The sequence below is a fragment of the Anabrus simplex genome, chromosome 5, assembly GCF_040414725.1.
Source record: "Anabrus simplex isolate iqAnaSimp1 chromosome 5, ASM4041472v1, whole genome shotgun sequence".
Classification (NCBI taxonomy): domain Eukaryota; kingdom Metazoa; phylum Arthropoda; class Insecta; order Orthoptera; family Tettigoniidae; genus Anabrus; species Anabrus simplex.
Window position 1 is genome coordinate 90,548,865 of NC_090269.1, and position 25,008 is coordinate 90,573,872.

The window sequence follows — 25,008 nt, forward strand, 5'->3', positions numbered from 1 at the left end:
CAAATTGTTTCATAATTTACAACAGACACTCCAATGTACTGTCTTCAAAACTTCACTAATGTGTGGTATATTTCGAAGCAGGGGTGAACAGAGAGGGCTACGTCACATTTAATGCACATGTACCGGGTTTCTCGCCTCTTCTTTTCGCCAGTTGTTGTGTTGAAGCAGACATGGCAGCATCTTGTAGGAAATTTCTTCTTTGGAGTAGGCTGTACAGGGGATGGGAAATGTCTCTCCGTTAGTCTGAGTGGTTGGTCACCAGATGTAGGACGTCCTCTTTTACTGGTTTGTCTAGATACATGGTATTTCTGGATGAGTTCCCTTATAAGCTGTAGCTGGAAATCTGCTAGTGATATGTTCTGTCCTATTTTGACATTGAAGAGGGCATGAGAATTTAGAACAGTGATGTCCAGCTGGTGGAAAAAGAACTTTCGGTACCATTTCATTGACTTCCGCACACATTCTATAGAATTGATCATCATGTCTGACCGGTCAACAGGACCCATATACTTATTATACTCAACAACACAATGGGGTTTCTCTACAGGCAGTCTTGTCTGTCTGTCTGTCCGTCTTCCCTGTAGGTATCATTTTGTCTGTATGTCGCGTGGTCAGCATACAAACTTCCCTACGATCGAACCACCTGATGGCAATCATGTTATCTGTCGCTTTTGATTCAGTTTGTCCTTTCTTCAATTTTGTAGTAAACTTCGGCATACCCCTCCTGTTTCTCCTGACGGTACCACATGTGTTGGTTTTGTTTTTGTGTAGGTGATCGTACAGTTATGGACTTGAATACCAGTTATCTATCCACAATGTATGTCCTTTCTGCAAGTACTTTCAATTAGCGTCAAGACAACTGCACCTGATACCCCAAATTCACATTCAGGAATTATTTCTGTAGTTGACCCTGTGTAAACAATAAAATCCAGCATGTAACCGGTCTCACAATCGCAGATAACAAATGTCTTTATTCCAAATCTGTGTCTCTTAGATGGGATGAACTGAATGAATGAAAGCCTGCCTTTGAAAAGCGTCAAACTTTCATCAATGCAAATGTTTTCAAACGGAGTGAACGTTTCTCTGAATTTGTTTCTGAGATGATCAATTACAGGCTTTATTTTATACAGCCGGTCACCTTCAGGCTGACTGTTGTTGTCATTGAAATGTAACAACCGCAATAATAAGAGATACCTGTCTCTAGAGATGAAATCCGCGAACTGCGGGGTCATTATTAGAGGATCAGTTGACCAGTATTCAAGAATTGTAAGTTTCTTCATTCTTGCCATAAGCATTGTCACGCCGAAAAAGACGTACAGTTCTTCAGGTGTGGTTTCCCTCCATTTCTGTAGCCTTGAACTTGGAGACGATGGCATTGTTTGCGTAACAAATACAAAGTACTTGTTTGTTTCAACTGCTATATGCTCCATGATTTCTCGTGAAAAGAAGCACTGAAATACATCTAAAACCGCTGGTTCATCATGAATCACACCGAATGGTATACCTGATGAACTGTCATCAAAACTGTGTATTACAGGACTAAACATATTACCCATGCGCCATTGAAATAAATCAGGTTCGGAACGAATTCTTTTCCTGGTTTGTGGAGCTGGTACTTGAGGCTCAGCACTATCACTGTCATCACTGTCACTAGAACTGTAATCACTACCCAAATCACTGATATCTGAGTACTCATCTTCCGATTCAAGGGTATTCACAGCTTCTATAAGTTCGAACTCGGAAAGAACGCGCCGTCCGCTACTTGAAGCCATTTTTGCAAACCCTGGATACAGGTGCTTTGCGGGACTGCCAACCTAGGTTGCGCGCTGAGCTGAGTGCATTATTTCAGATATTTGACCATAGATAGCGTTAAAATGCAGTCTCCGTTTTGACTGATGGCCCATTATACTGCTAAAAGATGTAGCTTGTTGCCTCTCAAGTTTGAAAAACAAAGTAAACTCCAAAGGTATATATTTCCTGTTCAGAACTTTAGCTAAAGTTACCGACGAGATATCTCGGGCGCAGCAAGGACGTGACGCATTACCGCGCCCGAGATATCTCGGGCGTAGCAGTGTAAAGGTTAAAACAGTAACCACCACCACCACCATCTCATATAATTGAAAAAAGGAAGAAAGAATTATATACTTACGCCATCCTGCAACTCTGACTGTCAGTGGCTCAGAGAAATCGGCTTGTTGCCCAGATGTGGTCACAGCTCTTACTCGAACCACATACTTTTCACCAGGAGAACGCTGACCAATGTGCATCGTACTGTTCTCTGTGTTGCCATATGGAACCCAGCTCCAGTCCTCTTTGATAAACACCTCGTAGTGGGCCACTGGACACCAGTTCGGTTTCTTAGGAGGAACCTGTAATATTGATACTGTCAGCTTTTTATATATCTTAACGAACAAACAACCCCTATCTCCACATGTCAGTGTGTTACAGTGTTTCTTTACATCAGGACCCATTAGAACTTAGAATAATTGGGCAAGAACCATGACTTCTATTTGGTATTCACTGAAAACAGAATTAGGAATAACTATGATTACATCAGTTACTTTCTCTTGTTCCTCCATTGGAGCTTGGAAAGAGGTGCAGCAGATATAATACGAAAATTAGCATTTTCAAGACTAAAGTTGGTGAAGATGGTTTTCCATACTTTCTCATTTTCACACCAGGCACCTTAATTAAAGTTATGGCTGCTTCCTTCCTACTCTTAGTCCTTGCCTGTTCCATTGTCACTATAAGACCTTCCTGTGTCGGTGCAACGTAAATTGACAAGAGAGTCCACCTTTTCAATACAATAAATCAAGTAAATGATAGTAGATGATAAAATTTATAGCTTATAAGTAAAGCAACCTGTTAAAAAGAAAGTACTTTAATGTACATTTGGAGGAAACCTAAAAAGACTGAACAACTGGAATAGCTAGTTCATTCCAAGTACTAGGAACTGTCAGATATTTCACAGCTGTTTCATTCTTATTATTTAATTATTTTTAATTATTTACATGTAATCAATTACTATATTAGGCTTATATTTTGTATACTTAGTACATATTTTAAGTGCAATGAGTTTGATATTTATGTTAGTTTATGTTTTTTCTATAAATTAGTTACATATTACGGAAGAATCCCACTGACTCATCTCCTGATAACTCGACAACTTGATGAGCACTAATTCTTCTTCTTTTTTTTTAATTGCTAAATTATTCTCGCTGGCCAAAATGCAAGAGCCGTGTTTCTTCCTCCTAATGTGACTCTGGTGTCAACCAATGGACCAGGGAATTTCAGAAGCACTGAAGAAGAGATACAGGTGTAAATTATTTTCTTCTCTTGTCTTAGCCGTGGAGGAAGAGTGTGACATTATCAATAAACTGAAGAAAATAAGACATGTTGGACGCCTTAGCCAGATAAAATTATCTATATCCACCATAGTAGAACTTGATCAGGCTTCCCACTAACTACTTTTACGGTATTCGGAGATGCCGATGTGCCAGAATTTAGTCCCACATGAGTTCTTTAATGTGCCAGTAAATCTATCGACACAAGGCTGACATATTTGAGCCCCTTCAAATACTACCAGACTCAGCCAGAATCGAAGCTGCCAAATTGGGGTCAGAAGGCCAGCGTCCCAACCCCTGAGCCATTTAGCCCAGCTAGACTAAGGTTTTGAATGATATACATTAACCCTTTGGGGTCCAATGTCGGACTCAGTCCGACATCATTAATTTTCAGTTCCGGTCCTATGTCGGACCTAGTCTGACACAACTTTGAGGTTATATATTTTGTATGCTGGAGCAGAAATGGCGCAGAGCTTTACGCAGTATACAGCCTTGGCATTTATCTCTTGCCTACTGCCATCTACTGTTCATTCCTTTAAGCTGAATTGTGTTTACTTTGGACATAATTCCTCACTGTCACTGCTGAGTTTACTTTCGTTACCAACATGGCGTCCACCAGCCGTGGCATGGAGCCTAATGATATTCACGAACATTTATGTGACAGTGGCGATATTGACGATGATTTGTTGACAGATTCTGATGGTGACAACCGGAACGGGCAAGGAGAAGAAAGAATTTTGAAGCCTGGTGCCATTATAGATTACACAGGCAAAATGGGAGGGGTCGATCGTGCTGATCACTACTGCTCATCTTATGGTATTGTAGTGAAAAGCCTTAAGTGGTGGAGGAAATTGTACTGCTGGGTGTTGAGGTAGCTTTGGTGAACAGTTTTCACCTATATAATTTGCAACAAAAGGCAGAAAAAAGGCTCGAGGTGAATCACAAAACATTCAGGGACCGAGTTATTATGGGGCTTGTTGGGGACGTTAGGAACAAAAATGCCCGTAAGCGCGGCCGACGGAGCAGCTGTGATGAAGAACATCGACTGAACTGGAAGCTACACATCATAGATGCTCGCCAGGATAAAAAAAACCAAGGACTGTGCCATATGTTCCGACAGGAAAGTGAAAGGAGGCAGAAAGGAGACATCATTTTTTGTGAGACCTGTCCAGGGAACCCAGGACTACACCCGAACAAATGCTTCCGGAAGTACCATACTTTGAAAAAATATCGCTGATAATGTGGTTAACTTGACTGATAATAAATAAATTTGAAGTTTGTATTACTAATGTAAAAATTCAGCTTTTTACTTATGTAGTACTTCCTTCCCATATTTGCCTAATGTCAAATTGGACCTGTGCAGGGTGCAGGTGGAAAATCAATTGAACCCCAAAGGGTTAAGCAGAAAAATACAAGATTATGACTAACTTAACTGAAATAGATTTGCAGCCATCCCACATCATAAAAAGTTGGTAAAATAACTTCTTAAATGATGTTCCAGTTGACAAGTACCTTCATTTTGCAAATTAAATATTGTTTATTTTTTTGTAAAATTACTTATGTATAGGACTTTTTTCTACATTCAATAGAATTATGATATTACTTGTCACTGACTTTATGAAACCAATTTATCAAATTGTTAAAGAAAAGTCTCCCTTTTCTTTTTTCAAAGATGTTTTTGAACAAACATACTGTTGAAGTGGGAGACGGAAAGCCTATGAACTACCATATTTACTTGAATAATCCCCGCTGTCGAATAATGCCTGCACCCTTATTTTAGGAAAGCTCATTTTGAAAAAAAATAATTAAATGAACTAAAATTCCTTCCATCGAAAGAGTAACATAGGCATAAACAAACATTTTGTATCACTCTGCAAGGTCCACGTGGTCTTTACGCAAATAAGAACATGTAAATTTACGAATATAGTTGCTCTGCCTGAGATGATAAAAATACAGTAGAAAACCACTATACCGGGTACGGCATATAACGAGAACCCTGTTATAACGATAACTTTGTCTGTCCCTTCAAAATTCATATATTAAACTGTGTATTATCCTTCGGGTACAGCGAGAACCCTATCACTGACTCATCCATTATTACGAGCGATTATGCGCACTCCATTTTCTCCGTTGCCGATATTTATGCACCTAGTCATTATATGGCATCCAATCGATCATCTTCGGTACCGTATCGTTTTCTCGCTATGCCCACCAGCGAGCTCTCTCGTCGACATTCGAAGGCAATGTCGGAGTCAATTAGTAATACCCGTCGGCTGCTCTTTGCGAGGAAAATGAAAGAGGAGAACATGTATTTGTAATAAATGCATAAATAACGTGTCTGATAACCGTTGTTAACACGTTAAAGATAAATGCTTAAAGATAAATGCTGAATAAACGATCGCTTATTTTTAATGCTAAATACCGCAATTAAGTAAGAATGAGATAGGCCTACACCTCAGGATATGGCAGAGTGTGTCATTGATTACGAGGTTAGATAATATTTTCTCACATCCGCTAAATTACGGAAAGGCTATTATCATGTAAATTTATAGCGAGAAGGTTATAATTTCTCTACTTCCACTTGAAGTATGTTTTCATCATACATATAGTACAGATAAGTTAGGATATGTGACGCTATTTGAATAACAAAACTGAAACGTTTGCCACAAAATGCGATCGATCATCTTCGGTGCGGTATAGTTTTCGCGCTATGTGCATTTGCGAGGTCTCTCATCAACATTCGAAGGCGATATTGAAGTCTATTAGTAATACCTGTTGACTGCTGTTCTCAAAAGAAAATTCTAAATGAAAGAGGATAAAACGTTTTCGTAATAAATGCGTAAATAACGTGGCCGATAGCAGTAGTTAACTCGTTAAAAATAAAGGCTGAAGTAAACGATCTCTTAATTTTAATGGTAAACCGTATACTGAAATTAAGTAAGAAAGTGATACACCTCAAGATATGACAGGGTACATCACTGATTTCAGAGGATAGTTTATTTTTTCTCGCGTCTAGTTAAATTTCGGAAAGCTATTCCCATGCCAATTTTTAGGAGGTTATCATTTCTCTACAAGCGTTTCAAATAGGTTTTCATGATGCATATACGGTTAGGTTAGGTGATGTCGTTTGAAAAAGAAAACTGAAATGTTTGCCACAGAAGCCTCTGGAGTGATGCCGTATTTCTCCAAATCCAAGACGACATGTTTTCCTCAGAATCTCAAGTGAAAAGTCAAGGGTCGTTTAGCATTCGCGGCCTGATAGTAATGAACACCACTGGCTGACAACTACCACAGTAACCACGCTGTTTCTTTTCACCCCCCCCCCCCCCCCTCGCGTGCACTCACAAAACTCGTTGACAATAAACGACCACCTCTTTATTATAGGCCCACATCGCTAGCTGCGACGACCGGTCGTGCAGTGCGTATGTGTAATGTCAATGGATCTTGGGAAATAGTGAAGAGAGAATGACATTCTATTATCCTCTACAAAATAGTTTCTCAAATCTGTAGAATGGCATCAAAACCTGCGAGCCTTTGAATTCTTAGAAAGGCCATGGCTACTCAGTAGCAGAGTTATAATGCATCTGTTGTACCTGATGCTTAGTAAAATTAAGTTTTATAGGTAGCAGGAATATTTTCGTGATGGATCATTGTATTGTAAAGATGCGTGGAACAGGTGTAGCCGGCAAATTCAACGGGTTCCTGTCGATGTCATGATGCCAATTTTAAGTTGCAGCCAAAAGAAAATACGGCATAGGCCTAGCTAAAGCCAATATTCGGCGTTACTGTGAAGACAAAGATAGCTGAAAAATACGTACTGAACAAAAAATGCATTCAGTGGCCCGCAAAAGGACGATTTAAAGAAGTTTAAGATGAAATTGTGAGGTATATGCACAAAAATGCATGGGCGGAATTGTCGTACTGTGGCGCAATAAACTCGTTCGTTGACTTTCAAAGTCCACAATTAAAAGACCTATACATCGCTAGTGGCTGAAGTTGGCTGAATCTGGCAAGCAAAGCATGCGTGTAGGGGCAGCCAGTTATGTCTGACACTGAGTAAAAGTAACAGTTTTATAGTAAGCAAGAATACTTACCTGATGGATCGTCATATTGTAGAGATGTGTGGAATGTGTATTGCCGGCAAATTTTCAAAGAGTTCCCTTCGATATTATGATGCCAATTTTAAGTTACCGGTAAATGCTATTAAACCCACTGAAATAAATGCTTAAATTTTCCTTTTGACATATTTATTAAAAAAAAAAAATAAATAATCTTACTGTCTTTTATTCAGAATCAAATTTATGGTCCGCATTGAACTGCGAATTTATATCCACCTTTATTTAACTCCATATATGTTATTCCACCTCGTGAAACATCCATCGTCCTTCAAGATTCCAGAAGCAGAAGAGCTTTCTCCTAGTATCATACTTCGCATCGTCTATTAATTCTAGTTTATAAACATCTTGAGAAGACAATGTTACGATTCTTTATTTTCAATTGATCTCTGAATGAACAACATTATCGCTTAAGAACCAAGTTTTTTCGATTTCCATTTCCACAATTTATACGACGCACGGGACTTTTTTAAGGATCTCTATTTTTTAACATAATATAGCGCTTCTCTGGTTTCCTAAGCCTCCTCGCGCAACAATTGCCTTGTTCCAAAAAATGAAGAGCCTTTCCAACATCCATGTATTTTGACGTCTTTCAATACCTTATAAAATACGACGTAATCTTCTTCGAATATACAACAGCTAAGAAGAAGCCAGCATTCAACCTACTCTTCTTCTTTATTACATCATTTAGTGCACAGTGGTCTTTTATAATATACGGCGCACCGAACTTTACATAACTTCCGCTCAGTGCTTCGTCAATTGGAAGAGTTATTATTTTTAATATATCTCTACTCAACTTCCCACATGGTATGTACCTTTAAAAAGACTGTACTTGTGTTTACATTGTTTATGTTTTCTTCGATATTTACGCTTTAATTTACTTCAGGCTGATGATGACCTTTTACTAGGTCGAAACTAGTCCCTATGTAATTTTCATTTTGTATTGAAAAGGTGGACCAATAATAATATATTATTTTACTCTATTGTAAAGAATAATTGTACAGCCGCAAAAAAATTACGGCATAACTAAAGCCAGTGTTCGGCGTCTACAGTCTAAAAATACGTACTGTATAAGAAAGACATTCATATGATTTTACAACGCACTTTTTAAACCTGATAATTTTTTGAAGGAAAAAGTGGGGGTTGTCCTGGATTCAGAGAAATATGATAATGTATATTTTTTCAGAATGAAATTAAACACACACTTTCACGTAGTATCGGATTTCGATAAACAACAAACAAGTAAGCCGCAGTGTGGATATTATCCAAAAAATTCAAATTTTGAATAAACTGATTGCCATTTCATACTGAATTTAATGTGTATGGTGGTTTTCCCGACTTTTACAAAAAATCAGATATAACGACAATCCGCTATAGCGAGTAAATTTTTCGCCGTTATGAATTCTCGCTATAACGGACTTCTACTGTACATTATCACTGCTATGAAATATATTTTCCATGAAAATGAGCAAGTAGGCCTACTTATGTGACAGATATTTCATTAATCTGAACTTGCAATAGGCTCGATTCCCTGTAGATGGGAAGATTTGTTGTCTCTTGCATCACTAGAATCCTCTCCTAAATTACTTACAAATTCGTCACACATCATAACTAAAACACTTCACACGCAGTCTCTTTTTACTTGGTGGTGGATAATTTCTTTTGTGCAATGTAAACACTTGAAACATAAACTGGCGCATTCCAATGTTCATCTAAAACACTTCTCACATGTGGTCTCTTTTTACTGGACATTAACATGACCAGTGGCTGATAATTCTTTTTGTGCATTGTAAACACTTGAAATAGACACACTGGCAAAATCTGATGTTAGTTTTGCGATACAGTAAAACCTCGTTAAATTGAAGTCTTTGTAATACTTCCAATTACGTGATTTCAAATTAACAGCCACCTTGTAATTGAAAAATGCCAACCCTCGCCAGTTTTTGCAGATTCAGCTTTTCCGCGTACTGCCTGCTATGTGATATTGTGGCATTCCTTAAAATGCTGAATAGAAAAGAATTACGATTTCACTCTATTTTCAACTATGAAACACACTATAGACACACCGAAGTGAGTGAAAGTGCGGAAAGCTACCCCTGGATGTTTCGGAAGACGCGTTCTATCGTGATGCAGAGAAATTTTGAATCTAAAATTACTCTGTAAAATACGGTACTATTTTTTTAAAAATGTAAAGTCAGTTTAGAATTTAAAGTCTGAATTATTTTCCGTTTAAATATGACATATGGGGACAGTTTTCTTCCCTCTATGGTTGCACAAAACATAACTGTACAGTATCGAAAAGTAGGTGAGCCAGGAGCGTGTTGTCAACCTTGACGCAAATAAAACCCGCACCCCAATTTTGTACCTCAAAATTTTTTTTAAAAATATGCGGGTATTATTCGCGTAAATAAGGTATTCTCAGTGTTCATAAGAAGAGCACAGGAGAACACTCAGTTCAATGACACTGTGACAAATGAGAAGCAACCAAGAAGGCTCAAGGTTTTGTTCCAGCATTAATTTTAGTGTTATTGCATGTTCACCTAACTTATGTGAATTAAATTTCTGTTCTATTGAATATAAAATAGGGAGAATGTTCTACTGTATGGAATCATTTGTATTAAGTTTATACACTGAATTTCTGTTCTCTTGAATCAATTGCATATTCAACTGGGTTTTACACTTCAACCCACCTTTATCATTAACCAGAGATGTGCAGGTACCCCTCCATTCCCCTCACTTGTTCCCTTATCACAGTGCTTATGAAGGTACCCAGGTACTGAACAGGCTATTATTTTCTCTCCTTGTAAACACCACAATAATTGGCTAGTTTGTTGAAAATAGTAACTTACCTTCCATGCCAGGCGGAAACTGTCCTGTCCAATGAGATCACTCTTCAGTTGATAGTCAGCAGGTACTGGAACTGAAGAAAAAAGAGCAGGTTTTTAGTTCTAGGCGACTGCTAATATCGTGATCAAAACTGTGTGATCTTCAACTATACGTGAAATACGAATAATGGCTAAGTGGTTTCTCATCTGAAAATCCCCACATGTATTCCCCATGATATGAATGGTGGCTACCATGTTGACAAAGTAGTGAGCATGTCACATGGCTAACATGCCCCTCTTGGAACTGAAAACAAAGCAAACGAGTGGTACGAGTTCATGTGTAGGTCGATACCAGGAAGCTGTTCTCCAACAATTCAATGGATTGTGGACACTAAAAAAATCTACAAACCATACATCACTACTAACTCCCTCAATATGGATGGGAAAAGTGACATCTGTCTATATCAATTGAAATTAGTAAGTTCTGGAAAAATTGTTAATACCAGGGACAATTGTATGGATGCTCATAAAGTCAGGACTGAGCTCCATGACATGGAATATCAAGTGTGGTGTAAACTACCTCATAAGGGTAAAGGGGTTATTCTTTGGAATATCAAGTGTGGTGTAAACTACCTCATAAGGGTAAAGGGGTTATTCTTTGGAATATCAAGTGTGGTGTAAACTACCTCATAAGGGTAAAGGGGTTATTCTTTGGAATATCAAGTGTGGTGTAAACTACCTCATAAGGGTAAAGGGGTTATTCTTTGGAATATCAAGTGTGGTGTAAACTACCTCATAAGGATAGAGGGGGTTATTCTTTATAAAGACTATACTCCTGCTAATAATTGGATTTGGCACCACAACTGAGTCTCTTGCTCCAAATGGAAGGATGATCTCAAAATGACGTGTAATGTTGCTGCAGTCCGAGCTATGCTAGGGAGCAATCTGGACGGTAACCACAGTCTGTGTTGCCACAGTGAGATTGAAACTCTTCCACATGTCCTTGGCTTTTGCCTGCACAGTGAAACTCTTCGCAACGCCCGTCACCACAACATTCGTAACATGCTAGCCAACCTGTCCAAGTTCATGCGATGTAAAACAAAAGACAAAAGAAGAACGATAGACTCTACCTTGGCAAAACTTATAATTAAATTACTGATTCACATGAGCATTTCGATAAACATATACACAACAAAAATTTTTTTACAATTGGCTCTATCTTGCACCGACACAGATGGGCCTTATGGCAACGATGGGATGTTTAATATCTCACTCTAAAGTGTGGACCATTGTGTCTAGGAAGAAGAGTCTTACCTTGATATGAGATGGGTGGTGGTGATTATTGATTTAAGAGGAAGTACAACTGAGCAATCATCCTCTATTAACACTACAGTAATCAGAGGGGAAAATAAGAAGGTGTCAGAAAAGAACAAGAATTGACCTAGGAAGTTTGGATAGGACTCAGCTAAGGGCCCTGTGGTCACCAACAACGCTCCAAAGTTGAGAGCCCATGGGGCACCTTTTAGTCACCTCTGACAGGCAATAGTTACTGTGGGTGTTATTCTACCAGCCCCACTCAGAGGGAGGGGGGGGGGATACTTTGGTATGATGTCATAGGGAGGTGCAAAGTGCTGCCATCTTGAGGTATTAAAATTGCCTGCTGCGCTGCTAATAACACTGGTCAACAATGATTTTGTTAAATGTATAATTCATGGTGATTCTTATGTACTTTTGTGTGCTGATTACGAATATGAAACCAGAAACTTCCCATCACCCACAGTTTATTTTGTAATTTCAAATCTTTGTTTTCATATTTACGGGTTAGCCTGCTACCATTAACAAAGATTAATAAACTATTATAATTGTTGGTTTATCATACTCTTACTATATTTTTTTACTTTTTATTCTCTTAAGAGTGTACAGAATTCCATATTATTCATTGTTGCCACAACAATTAGAAACTTTAAAACATTGCAGTTGTCAGTTGAATTAGAGATTTCTTTCATGCGAATGTCTGCATAGAGTTGTGCTTCCAAAGTCTATTGAAGGGAGATAGTTTGTGTTCAATATACAGTAGTGTTTTATTTCATTGTGTGAAAAATGCCTCGCAACTGTAAAAATAAACCAGATAGTTTCTGTGATATATGTGGCGAGTTAACCCTTAAAGCGCAGAGGCGAAGTGTTACTACTTTAATTAAGGAAGCTTATGAGTTGTATTTTGATTGCAAGATGGATCTGAATCAGAATTGGGCCCCTAACATATGTTGTGCTTCATGTGTAACTCTACTGACTGGATGGATGAAGGGGACTCGCCATATGCCTTTTGGAATTCCGATGCAGTGGAGGGAACCTACGGATCATTTGACCAATTGCTATTTTTGTGTGACTAATATCTCTGGTATATCTTCAAAGTCAAAATATACAGTTGAATATCCGTCTCTGAAATCAGCAACCAGACCGGTTCTACATGGTCCAGGGCTTCCTATACCTTCTCCATCAGATAGATCATTGATGCATGAAGATGAAGAAGTTGATGTTGGTAAAGAGTTATGTGATGATAAAATGGATGATGATCAACCCTTTGTAGAAAGTTCTGCTGCTTCTTCTAGGCCTCATTTACTTACACAATCAGATCTAAATGATTTGGTTCGTGATCTTAATTTGTCTAAAGCCAAATCAGAATTACTTGCTTCAAGACTAAAAGGCTGGGACCTTATAGAGAAAGATACCAAAGTCTGCTTCTTCCGCCAACATCAAAAGGAATTTGAGCATCTTTTTTCTAAAAAGGAAGAACTAGTTTTCTGCAATGATGTTACAGGTCTCTTCGAGTTACTAGGGCACAGCATAGCTCTCTTACTTGGTTTGCAGTTAGGATATACGAAAATTTGCTGCTTTTTATGCAAGTGGGATAGTTAAGATAGAAATAATCACTATATAAAAAAGAACTGGCCAAAAAGACAGTCATTTACTTCAGGACAGGAAAATGTCGTTCATCAGCCTCTTATTGCATCTGACAAAATCATACTGCCCCCATTACACATAAAACTAGGTTTGATTAAGAATTTTGTAAAAGCACTTGATCATAGTACAGATGCATTTCAATTTCTCCAAACCAAATTTCCAAAAATATCTGTAGCTAAACTAAAGGAAGGCATATTTGTTGGTCCTCAGATCAAAGAACTGATGAAAGATACAGTGTTTGAAAGCAAGTTAAAAACATACAAACTAGCTGCATGGTCATCATTTAAGAAGGTGGTCACAAACTTTCTAGGAAACTACAGGTCAGAGAATTACAGGGAACATATTAGTGAACTTCTACAAAACTATAAACACATGGGTGTAATATGTCTCTTAAAATACACTTCTTGGACTCGCATCTTGAATTTTTCCCTGAAAATCTCGGCGCTGTCTCAGACGAACACGGGGAACGTTTCCATCAAGACATCGTCTAATTTGAAAGCCGTTACCAGGGAAAATGGGGTCCAAATATGCTGGCTGAGTACTGCTGGTCACTCAAAAGGGAAGTTCCTCAAGCTAAGTTCAGCCGAAAATCTACCTCTCATACTTTTTAGGTATGTAAATGAAATTTAAGTTTAGATAATAAATTTTAGTAGGAACAACAACATTTTTTTAATTTTTTGAAAATTACTCAAAAACTGTGAGTGATGGAAAAATTCTAAAAATGGATTTGAAATCAGCAGAAAAAAGTGTATGTAAATTAAAATGCATGTAAATTCAATTTAAGTTAAGATAATAAATTTTAGTAGGAATAACAATTTTTAACATTTTTTAATTTTTTGAAAATTACTCAAAAACTGTGCATGATAGAAAAATTCTAAAAACAGATTTGAAATCAGCCAAAAAAAAAGCGTACCAGAAACACCCTTTCACTTCCATTTAACAAACAAAAATTTAAATTTTGTTGCCCAGTGTAATTAGTGTACGTCTGCACTCTGGCATGGTAACACACTGTATGAAAGGTCATTTTGATTCATCTCAGTGAGTTCTACATGTACATGCCAAAACAAAATCAAATAGTGAATATATCTGAAAAATGTGGTACAAAAAAGTGTGTAAAATTTGCACCTGTCCTGATAAAAGAACAATAAATGGTTTCAAAATTATGGAATACACATTCAGGAGGATGGAGTGGCAAGTCAGAATTCCTAAAAGTTGAATGTCAAAAGATCATCTCAAATTCAAGGCTACTGTGCAGTGTGAGGCGAGTTTATCTACTGCCCTAGCAATGGAAAGTGATTTGGAACTCAAGGTCTTGGAAATGTGTAAATATGTTTAGAATTAAGAAACAAAATATCAACCATTAAATTTTGAAAATGTACTGACTAGGTACTTTATTTCAACAATATCCATCACACGGTGTATATATCATGTCAAAATTTGTGGCCATGAGGCTCAGGCAGCAACGCACCGGACTCTCACCACTGGATACCATGGTTCAAATCCTGGTCACTATATGTGAGATTTTTTATGGACAATACAGAGGCGGGACAGGTTTTTCTCCGGGTACTCCGGTTTTCCCTGTCATCTTTCATTCCAGCAACACTCTCCACTATCATTTCATTTCATCTGTCAGTCATTAATCATTGTCCCAGAGGAGTGCGACCGACCTCGGCAGCCGGCACCATTCCTATCCTCGCAAGTTGGGGGCTTCATTCATCCCATCCCTGACCCAGTCATTGAGTGGAAAACAGGTTGTGGGTTTTCAATCATTTCACCCTGACATAGTCTTTCATTTCTAATTTTTTTTTTTTTTTTTTTGAACAGGCCTGGTACAACGTAGCATAGCTCAGCAAGCTTCAACGCAGTTCTGGGAGTCATATCATAGTTTCAGAGCTCACATGATGCATGCCCTTGCTAGGGAATCCTTCATTCTAATGCCTTTCATGGCTTTTTTTTTTTTTTTTTTTTTGCTAGGGGCTTTACGTCGCACCGACACAGATAGGTCTTATGGCGACGTTTCATGGCTTTTGATGATATTTTTGTTCCTCTTTTTCTTCCTACATCAGATGAGGACCTATAATCACTACCTCTATCCTAATTTCTTCCATGGACTTACCTAAGCACTCATGTCGCACCTCAGTCACTGGGATGGAGTCTCCTTGGTAGGTCGTCCCATCCTTGTTTATGATGACAGCCCGGACCTGGAAATCGTTCACTCGCAGGTTACTGATACTGACTGTCACCACTGGATTCTTTATGTCAATCAAGTCAGATCTCATTGGTATCCATGTCGATTCTGGAAGCTAGAAAGACAAAATTCAGATCATTAGTAGAAGAACGATGCCAGGGTTTTCTCACACTTGGAACTGGATATGTCAGGTACTCAGTGACAGGATAATTAAAGTTAGACTTTGACTTGAGAGTGGAATCAAGGATTTTATACAGGTTTATGCACCCCAATTGGGGAATGCAGATGAATGTTTAGAAGAGTTTCTAGAAGAAATGGAAAGTTGTATTGAAGACAAAGAGGTTATAATAATGGGTGACATGAATGCACGTGTTGGAACAGAGAGACAGGGAAAAGAAGAGACAATTGGCCCCTATAGTTATGGAAACCAAGATGAAGAAGGAGATTTGGTAACAGATTTTTGTAGAAGGAATGGATTAATTATTGGCAATACATGGTTTAGAGAAAAGAACTCACAAAAAATAACTAGATATGGTTGGGGAGATAGAAAGACAAAGACAATGATTGATCTTATTCTGGTAGAGTAGGAGAAATGTAGAGAACCAGAATAAATGACAGCAATGCCAAGAGCAGATTTTGAAGGAGACCATAAAGTGGTGGTAGCCAAATTAAGACTTGGTAAAATAACGAAAATAGAGAAAAGGGAAAGTAAAATAAAGGGATGGAAGTTAAAAGAGGGTTGAATTCCCAAAGACGACGTGAACAGTGTGGAAAAGGAATGAACATGTTTCAGAAATGGTTTTGTAAAGTGTGCAGCAAACACCTGTGGAAGACTATCAGGGAGGAAAAAGGAAAAGGAGACTCCCTGGTGGAACAGCAGGGTAAAGGAAGCAGTTAAAGATAAACAAATGGCTTGGAGGAAGTGGAAAGGCAGCAATAGTACAGAGAATTGGCAGAAATATAAAGAAGCCACAAAGGTATGTAAGAAAATAGTACAAGAAGAGAAACGGAAGAGCTGGGAAAGTTTCACAGAAACTTTACAGGATGATATAAAGGGAAGTAAAACGATTTTGTATGATTTGGTGAAGAATAGTTTATGAAAAGGGAAGATACAAAATTTGTTAAAACTGAAACAGGGCAGATATTGACGCAAAGATGGGAAGAATACTTCTCAGAATTGCTAAATATTAAATACAGTGAACTGGTAAATGAGAAGGAGCAAGAAGAAACAATGGGGAAAGAAGGAGAACAAGAAAAGGAGATACCGATGTTAGAAATAGAGGAAGCGATACAAAAGGTGAAGAGCAGTAAAGCAGCAAGAGTAGATGAGGTAACTACGGAAATAATAAAAGTAGCAGGACCAATAGGGCAACAGTGGCTGCATAGATTATTTAGAATAATATGGAGGAAGGAAGAGATCCCAGAAGAGTGGGAAAAGGGTTTAATTATCCAAATATTTAAAAAAGGTGATAAAAAGGAATGTTATAACTACAGAGGGATCACCCTTATTGCCCACATAGCTAAGATATTTGAGAGAGTATTGGAAGGAAGACTGAGGAGAAAGCTAGAAGGAGAAATGGAATGGAAGAAGAACAGTATGGTTTTAGGAAAGACAGATCAATGTTTGACCTGAACTTTACATTAAGATGATGGAGAAAAGATGGGAGTTTGGAAAAGGCATAGTGATGACATTTATTGACATTGAGAAAGCTTATGACAGTGTGCTCAGACAGTTGGTATGAGACACATTAAGGAAAAAACAAGTTAATACAGTGGAAGTGCAAATGATAAAAGCTATGTACAAAAATTGTGTTGGTAGTGTGAAGACTAGTATAGGAAAAACAAAATGGTTTAGAGTTGAAACTGGTTTCTGACAGGGAAGTGTACTATTCCCCATATTATTCATCATAGTCATGGACGAAATTCATAAGAACATTAAATAGAGATTGGGAAGACAGTAACAAAAGCCATGTTGTTTGCAGATGATATAGTGATATGGGGTGAGGATGAAAAGGAAGTGCAAAAACAAGTAGATGTATGGAATCAAGAGATAGAAAATTTTTGGATGAAAGTAAGCAGAGAAAGGTAAAACAATAGTGATGACAAGGGGAAGGAAGGAAGGAAGGAAGGAAGGAAGGAAGGAAGGAAGGAAGGGGAAAGATAAAAATGAATGGAAAAATTCTGGAAGTGGTTAAAAGTTTCAAGTACTTGGGAAGTGTGATCGCAGAAGATGGAAAGATAACCGAGGAAATTGGGAAAAGAATAAACAAGCAAACAGCTTCTACTAGAGTGTAAGGGGTATTTTGTGGAACCACGATGTAAACTCTTTCAAGATTAAAATTATTGTGTCCACCTTTTCAATACAAAAAAAAAAAAGGGGGGAATTAGAATGATGAATGTGGAACCCAATACGGTAATAATTGCAGAGTGAGTGTTTATCATATGAACTTACTTGTCTTGTCGACGTTAGCTGGGACCAATTGTTCCGGTTGTGTCTGAATGGCTAAGCTTGCTACTCCTAGTGTAGTATTGATGCTGTAGCAGAGGGGTGGAGCGTTGTGGGGAAGGGGGCATGAGTTTCAAATCGTTTTACTCTAGGCCTTCTGGATGGAAGCAGAGTAAACCGAAATTCTCTTGGGAGTATATGGCTGAGATTTAATGAATTTTGTGTGTAGTTGTGAACTTACGGTAGTTTCTTCGATCTGTGTTCTGATTGTATCATCTGTGTGATTTCAGATTGCTTTAAACTACGTTGTGAAATCGTGCTAAGTACTGTATTTCCGTGTCTGAATTCATGTTATCTCTTGAACAGCTGAAGTGTGTTGAAAACAGCTGAGCGTTTGACCCACTGCGAAGTGTACACACTGTACATCCTAAAGTTATCTTGTGTCGCATTCTGCTTGTTCTTCCGGACTACGTATATTGTAGTGTGAACTGTCAGAGTGATCATCGTGTTCTTGGACTTTCCCTGGACTTGGGTTCGTTTCCAAGTAGGTATGGGATTATCTGGGACGATTCCCAGCCAGTTACCAAATTCTCCAATCAGACCAGAGAGTATGAGATCTCTGAACCTGAGTGAAAGTTTCCTGGTTTGTCTTATTGAGCTTTTCCATCGTGTAAGTGTCTGTTCCCTTGTCACGTATTTTTATTTACCCGTGTGTTCCTATACTTGCTAGGAAGGGTCTACGTTGACTGTGATAGTCTCGTAGGGTGAAACATGCTTACCATATTAATAGTCCAACATAAGGCTGAGGTCATTTTGGCAAATTTTGATGGGTTACGGATCTGCAATTGTGCTCGTGACATGTTTGAAATCTGGTGCATCTGGTATGAGGTTCCTCGTAATCTTTTTCTTGGTATTAGATGGGTCTAGATGGAAAATAATGTCCCTTGTGATTGTAAAATGAATACTAGGAAGATTTTCTGCAAATGTTCATTCCGCTGTCATTATGCTGAGCTGTTAATTTCTGTTAAATTTGTAGTTGGTCTGCAGGTCATCAAAATTTTCATTTCTGTTACTTTAAATTTGTCACTAGTGAAATTTTGAAGGTGTCACGATTTAGCTACGCCAGTCAATTAATTTTCCTGCTTGTTTTGTTTTATTCGATTTTCTCAATGTTAAAATTTCTTTCGTTGTTGATTTTGTGCCTTCTAAATTGATTTACTCAGTTTGCCAGCGTATGGGATCTTGTGGGCTGAGTAAGTTTTCAAAATTGGATAGCCAGGCTGTATCTGTCCTATTTTGTAAATATTGTGGTTGTAGTGGGTGCCATGGGTAGGCATATATGTGTGTACTGAGACTTAGGGCTTAAGGTACTGAGAGGCGATTCCTCTCCTGGATGTACGGTATTGGCCCTAAGAGTCTCATTGTTGTGTGATATATTCAAGGGTTCTTGAGGTCATGTTTCGTCCTTTTACTTTCTGGGTACTACTTGATGTGTCATCGCATGGGTGTTTGTGTGTGTGTACTGTGTTCTTGTGATGTCGTGTGATGGAGTCAGTATTGAGGTCATTTGTGCCTTTTACCATTGATTGGTTATGCTGATTCAGGGGTCATCGCACTTGTGTCGTGTGTGTGATTTGGTGGTGTTGTGTGTCTTGTGTGTCATGCTGTTGTCAGATAATCTCTGGTATGAAGGTTGTCCTTGCACCTTTTTATTGTTTATATCAGCGAGTTGGATTTCTGTATGTGCACTCTTGAATTATTTTATGGTTTCATTTGGAATTTTCTGTTCATTGGTAATGTGATTTTGATTTGTTTTCCTGGCTTAGTTCCGTTTTAAATTTGACTGGTGTGAACGTAATATGTAATGTGAGTTTATCTGTGTTATTTTATGAGTACCTACATGACATGGTAAATGAATATTGACTTACTAAACTCAATTCATTGAATACTGTAGTATGGTTGCAAGCTAACGTAATTAAGTAGTTATTTCTCTGTTTTGAGTTCCCTTGCAACAACCTAAATTTTTCCTTTTATTTGTTTGGTTGATTTTGCTTAATGCTGGGTGATTAAGAATGCACACAGTAACTTAATTTAATAGTTATAAGGAATTTATTTCATCATAAGCAAATTTTCTTTTGAATAAATGGCTGGCTGGCAATCTCCTGGATTTTGTAGTTTCATTAGGAACTTTAGTTGTAATAGGATGGTCATTTGTGACCATATTAGGTACACTTTAATGTTATGTATTTTGGGGTAATTTTATTAATGGGCATAGTTAGGAATTTTGTAAAGTTTTGGTACTAGGGTAAACTCCAGCAGAATTCCCTTTAGTATTTGAAAATTTTCCTAAATTCTGAAATAGCACTTGGCAGTGGGGCTGGGGTATCCCAGAACTATGGGTGGGAACCCCCCTAAGGAGGCTTGTTATTGTTAAAAAGAAACAAAAAACCCACCCTTGAAACTCAATTTTTAGTTCTTCGATAGTTCAGGCCAGTGGCCTTATTTCTTCAGTTCCATGTTTCTGCTGTGTCTGCTTATGTTCCAGTAACCACAATACCACAGACCCTGTTCAACGTTTGGTGTCTGTTTGGAGCCTGCAATGTACCTATTGGCCACTAATATTCTATGGTGGAATGGGAAGGTGTTTCTGATGGCGGCAGTCGGTAATGCTGCGCCAGCATCCTTCGCTAGTTATGGGCCAGTTCACTAAGCTGGTGGGCTGTGCTGAGGCTGCAAGAGAGCAAGGGTGGGACTGCAATATTTATGGAGATTGTTGGCATCAGCCGCGGCCAGCGACTTCGTTTGACAGCGATACCAATGCTCTACTTGTGATTGTTTTTACCTGTATTGATGTGTCTGAAGAGAATGAAGATAAAAATTTGTGGTGTGGTGCATTTGTGGTGTTGTGTGAATCTTCAAATCTACATTAAAGCCTCCCTTTCATTTCATTCAGAATTGTTTGTCGAGCTGAGCTCGACTTTGGGAGGAGGAGAATGTAATCTGCAGTGGGACAGATAACTTGAACTAAGCATTGTGTGTTGTAAAAGTAATTATTCAGTTTAGAAATGCAAATTACTATTTACCCTTTATTTGAAAATCATTGACTATAGTGTTTCTTAATATGTGTACCATTTTATTTTTGGGACAGTATGAACATTGCAAGATACAAGAAGTATTTTGGAGTGAGTTCTGTATTCAAATTTATGTAACTAGAAAAAATGTAATTTAGGAAAACCTCAAGAATGGAACTTATGAACTTTATTGTTGACATTGCAAGAGTGATTAAGTGATCTGTATATCAAGGTGTAATTTTGTAACATTTGAAAATGTACGAGGCTTTAGTTTTGAGACATCCTATACCGCGCGTGCGGTTACCGCTGTTGAAATAGGTGTCGCAATAAGAATATTCGAGAAATTGCTAACTATCTTAATATAACCATATATGGTCATGTAATTTGATTGACCGAAATAAAAGGGTTTCCTGTTGGCAAAAAGAATGGGAATCTAGTGGAAGTTGCATCTAACTGGTCGTTTGTGATCGGGCCATTTCCGGCCTCCTACCGGCTTGGTGAGAATGATGCATGTGCTCGGCATCATATTCCATCCCACCGCCCTAACGAGCATTTGCGCTTGAGGGTTTCCCCTCCAGAAACCCTTCCTCCAACTCGGTAAGTGATATTTCTATTGCCATTTCAACGTTTTCTGATTTCGTTTGATTTAAATTCTTTTTGCATTTCGGTATGCTCTCGCTAAAAGTAATTTTCTAAGTTTTAAATTCAATGCGTCTGAGTTTGCCCTAGATTCCCATTGTTTGTAATTTTAATTCTTTCACCTGCATTTTTAATCAACCACCATTGTAATTCTGCGCCTTGAGTATCCTGATTATGTTTTCATTTTGTTTATTCGATCTGTATCTTCAATAAGGTATAGTTAAATATCCTTGGTCTGTGAGTTAAGTATCAATTGCTATGTCACTTAACCTGTCTCTTGTAAACCTTCATTTGTTATTTTTAATGTAGTTGTGCTAGAGGGTGATTTATCGTGAACCTTTTCTTCCCCATAATGTCATACCTTCTCATGGACCTCAATAGGGCCCCTTCACATTTTCACGATTCTTTCTTAGTTGTCATTATTAGGCCTGCAAATGTTTCCTTCGCATGTGGTTTAATTTTGCGTATTTATTATCTACCGCTGTATTTCCAAGCGCTGATGTGTAACCACCGCTACCGTGTCATTTTATATTTCCCTATTCATATTAAGTGTCAGTATTATTATTTCCTAGTTCATTTTTATCAATATTATCAACATTATTATTTTAGTAGTATTATGATTATTTTTGTGTAGGCGTTATTGTCTCGACTGTGGTTACAGTAAATAAATAAATAAATAAATAAATAAATAAATAAATAAATGCCGGTCCCAAGCCCGGGGCCCCATCTTGCAAGTGATGGGGAAGGAGGAGGGGGAGGAGTAACAACCTCGTAAAAAAACCTGGGTCCATCTGGCTCCGGATGGTGGCACCCTGTAAGGGCCCCTGCCTAGGGTTACAGGTGAAACCTGGTCAACGGTCTCGAAGGCGGATGAGGAATTTAATGTCCCAACGGCGGAGAGAGCGGAAGAACCTACTGGAGTAAAGCACGAATAAAAAATCATTTCAGACTAACAATCCGATCTTATCTTGGAATTAATTTCCTACCTTGTACAATGTACAATTTCAATTGCAGAATGGAAAGTCCGCTGAATGAAAGCACTACCCCAGGTGGTAGCTCGGAAGAGAAATCCACCATTGCGTTATGCAATGCATCGGGACCTAGGGTTCTGGGGAGTCCCAACATCTGCAATAAGGGTGAGTCGGAGCATCCTTGGAATCCTTTCAGACTTAAATTTAAGAGGCAATGCTTTGCAGGCACTCTTAATGTAAATTCCTTGCTAAAAACCGGCAAACAGAAAGAACTGGAAATTTTCTTAGATAGACATGAAATCCAGATCTTAGCAGCTCAAGAGACACTGTTTATGGATGAGAATGTAACAGAAACCAAAAATTATAGAATCTTTAAAGGTAAACCAGCAATCAAAATTATGAAAGGAATGCCACTACTAGGTACCGCCTTTTATGACCATAAAGCAATAGTTGATAATGTTATGGAATTCAAACCTAGTTCAGAAAGGTTATCTCTTCTCACACTTAAATGCAAGAACAAAAAGTATACGTTTGTTAACTGTCATGTACCAATAAATGAAGATAATAGCAAGAACCCAAGTAAAACTGAAGAATTCTGGAGTCTTCTAGATGATGAACTGTCAAAAATTCCAAAATCAAATGTTATTATTCTACTCGGTGATTTTAATGCACAGGTAGGCAAAGAAAAAGTTTTCAGCAAAACAGTAGGGGCATATCCGGTACACAAAAGAACAAACAAAAATGGCATGAGACTAATTAATCTCTGTAAATCCTTTCACCTAAAATTAATGTCGACCTTCTTTAAGAAACTTCCAAGAAAGGCTAAAACATGGGTGTCCCCAAATCCAATGTTAGGTGAGTTTCAGTTGGACCATGTAGCTATTTCTCAAGAAAGTATTAAGGAAATTATGAATGTTAAAGTAATAAGAAGTGGGGAGTTTGACTCCGATCATTACCTCTCTAAAATTAAGCTAAAGCTTCTACCTCGCAGGAATCAAAGAAGGCCGAGAAAATTAATGAAATACAACATAGATAGGCTCAACATTACAAAAGCAACTATAAAAAACTTTCAGGAAGAAATTAAAATAACTCAGCATGGCAAATGGCCAGAATTATCTAAACAGATTAATAGTGCAGCGAAGAAAGTATTTGGATCGGTTAAAACTAAAAAGAAAGTATGGTGGAATAACGTATGTGAGGAAGCACTTATTGAAAGAGTGAAAAAGTGGAAAAAATGGAAATGTTCCGGAAAGAATGAACACTATGAGCTATTTAAACAACAAAGAAAGGAAACAACAAGAATAATAAGGCAGGTTAAAAGATCTTTTGAAAAATCACAGCTAGTAGAAATTGAGAATAATTTTGTAAGAAATAACTCCCGAAATTTCTATCAGACCTTTAAGAATAACCTGAAAGGTTATCAATCCCGGAGCATTTGCTTCAGAGATGCAAATGGTAATATTGGCCTTAACAATGCCGAGAATTGTGAGATTCTGGCAAAACACTTTGAACACCTGCTGAACTGCCCTGAGCCAAATCATAAATTAGAATTTTCAGAAATTCAGGAAAATCTAGAAGCTGATTCACCTCCAACAGCGGAAGAAATAAAGGAAGCAAGAAAAAATCTTAAAAATAACAAAGCTAGTGGGGGAAGACTCCATAACAGCTGAACTTTTAAAATGGGCTGAACCAAAAATTATAGAAGATCTACAAATAATCTTTGAAGAAATTTGGGAAACAGAAAAGATCCCAGAGGATTGGAAAGTGGCTCTAATACACCCATTACACAAGAAGGGTAACAAGCAGGATGTCAACAACTACAGAGGTATATCTCTCTTGCCAGTTGCTTACAAGATATTCTCAACAATACTACTAAATAGAGTAAAATCGACACTGGACAGTCAATTGGGTGAATATCAAGGTGGATTTAGAGAAGGAAGATCTTGCTCCGAACAGATTTTCAACCTGAAATCTATAATTTGACACAGATTAATAAACTCCAAAGACATAGTTGTAACATTTATTGACTTTAAAAAAGCCTTTGACTCTGTTGATAGGGAAACCCTAGATAAAGTAATCCGTGAATTTGGAGTTAAAACTAAATTGGCAAACCTAATTCGTGAAACACTTACAGACACTATCTCGAAAGTAAAATTTATGGGTGAAGTATCTCGACCTTTCAAAATAAATACAGGTGTCAGGCAGGGTGATGGTCTATCTCCACTCCTTTTCAACTGTGTCATGGAGAAAATTGTAAGAATTTGGAATGAAAAACTGAAAGAATCTAAAATATTGCCACTCATGCTGGGGAAGAAGAACAAAGGTGTTGCAATAAATTGCCTAGCATTTGCAGATGACTTTGCCATACTTTCAGAAAGCCTTACAGATGCAGCAATGCAAGTCAATCTCCTTGAAAAGACAGCCAACATGACAGGCTTGAGAATCTCT

The 25,008-nt window shown here is 38.0% G+C and overlaps 1 protein-coding gene across 2 annotated transcripts in view; it reads right to left on the reverse strand.

The window, feature by feature from the left end:
* The window catches only part of LOC136873771 (uncharacterized), a 461,175-nt gene that overhangs the window by 77,284 nt on the left and 358,883 nt on the right, over positions 1 to 25,008 (reverse strand). For both annotated transcript variants that reach the window (XM_068227563.1, XM_068227564.1), the window contains 3 exons: positions 15,362 to 15,548; positions 10,309 to 10,379; positions 2,150 to 2,369 (listed from right to left, as the gene is read on the reverse strand). In XM_068227563.1, coding sequence (XP_068083664.1) covers positions 2,150 to 2,369; positions 10,309 to 10,379; positions 15,362 to 15,548 — 478 coding nt within the window. The remainder of the gene's footprint in view (positions 1 to 2,149; positions 2,370 to 10,308; positions 10,380 to 15,361; positions 15,549 to 25,008) is intronic.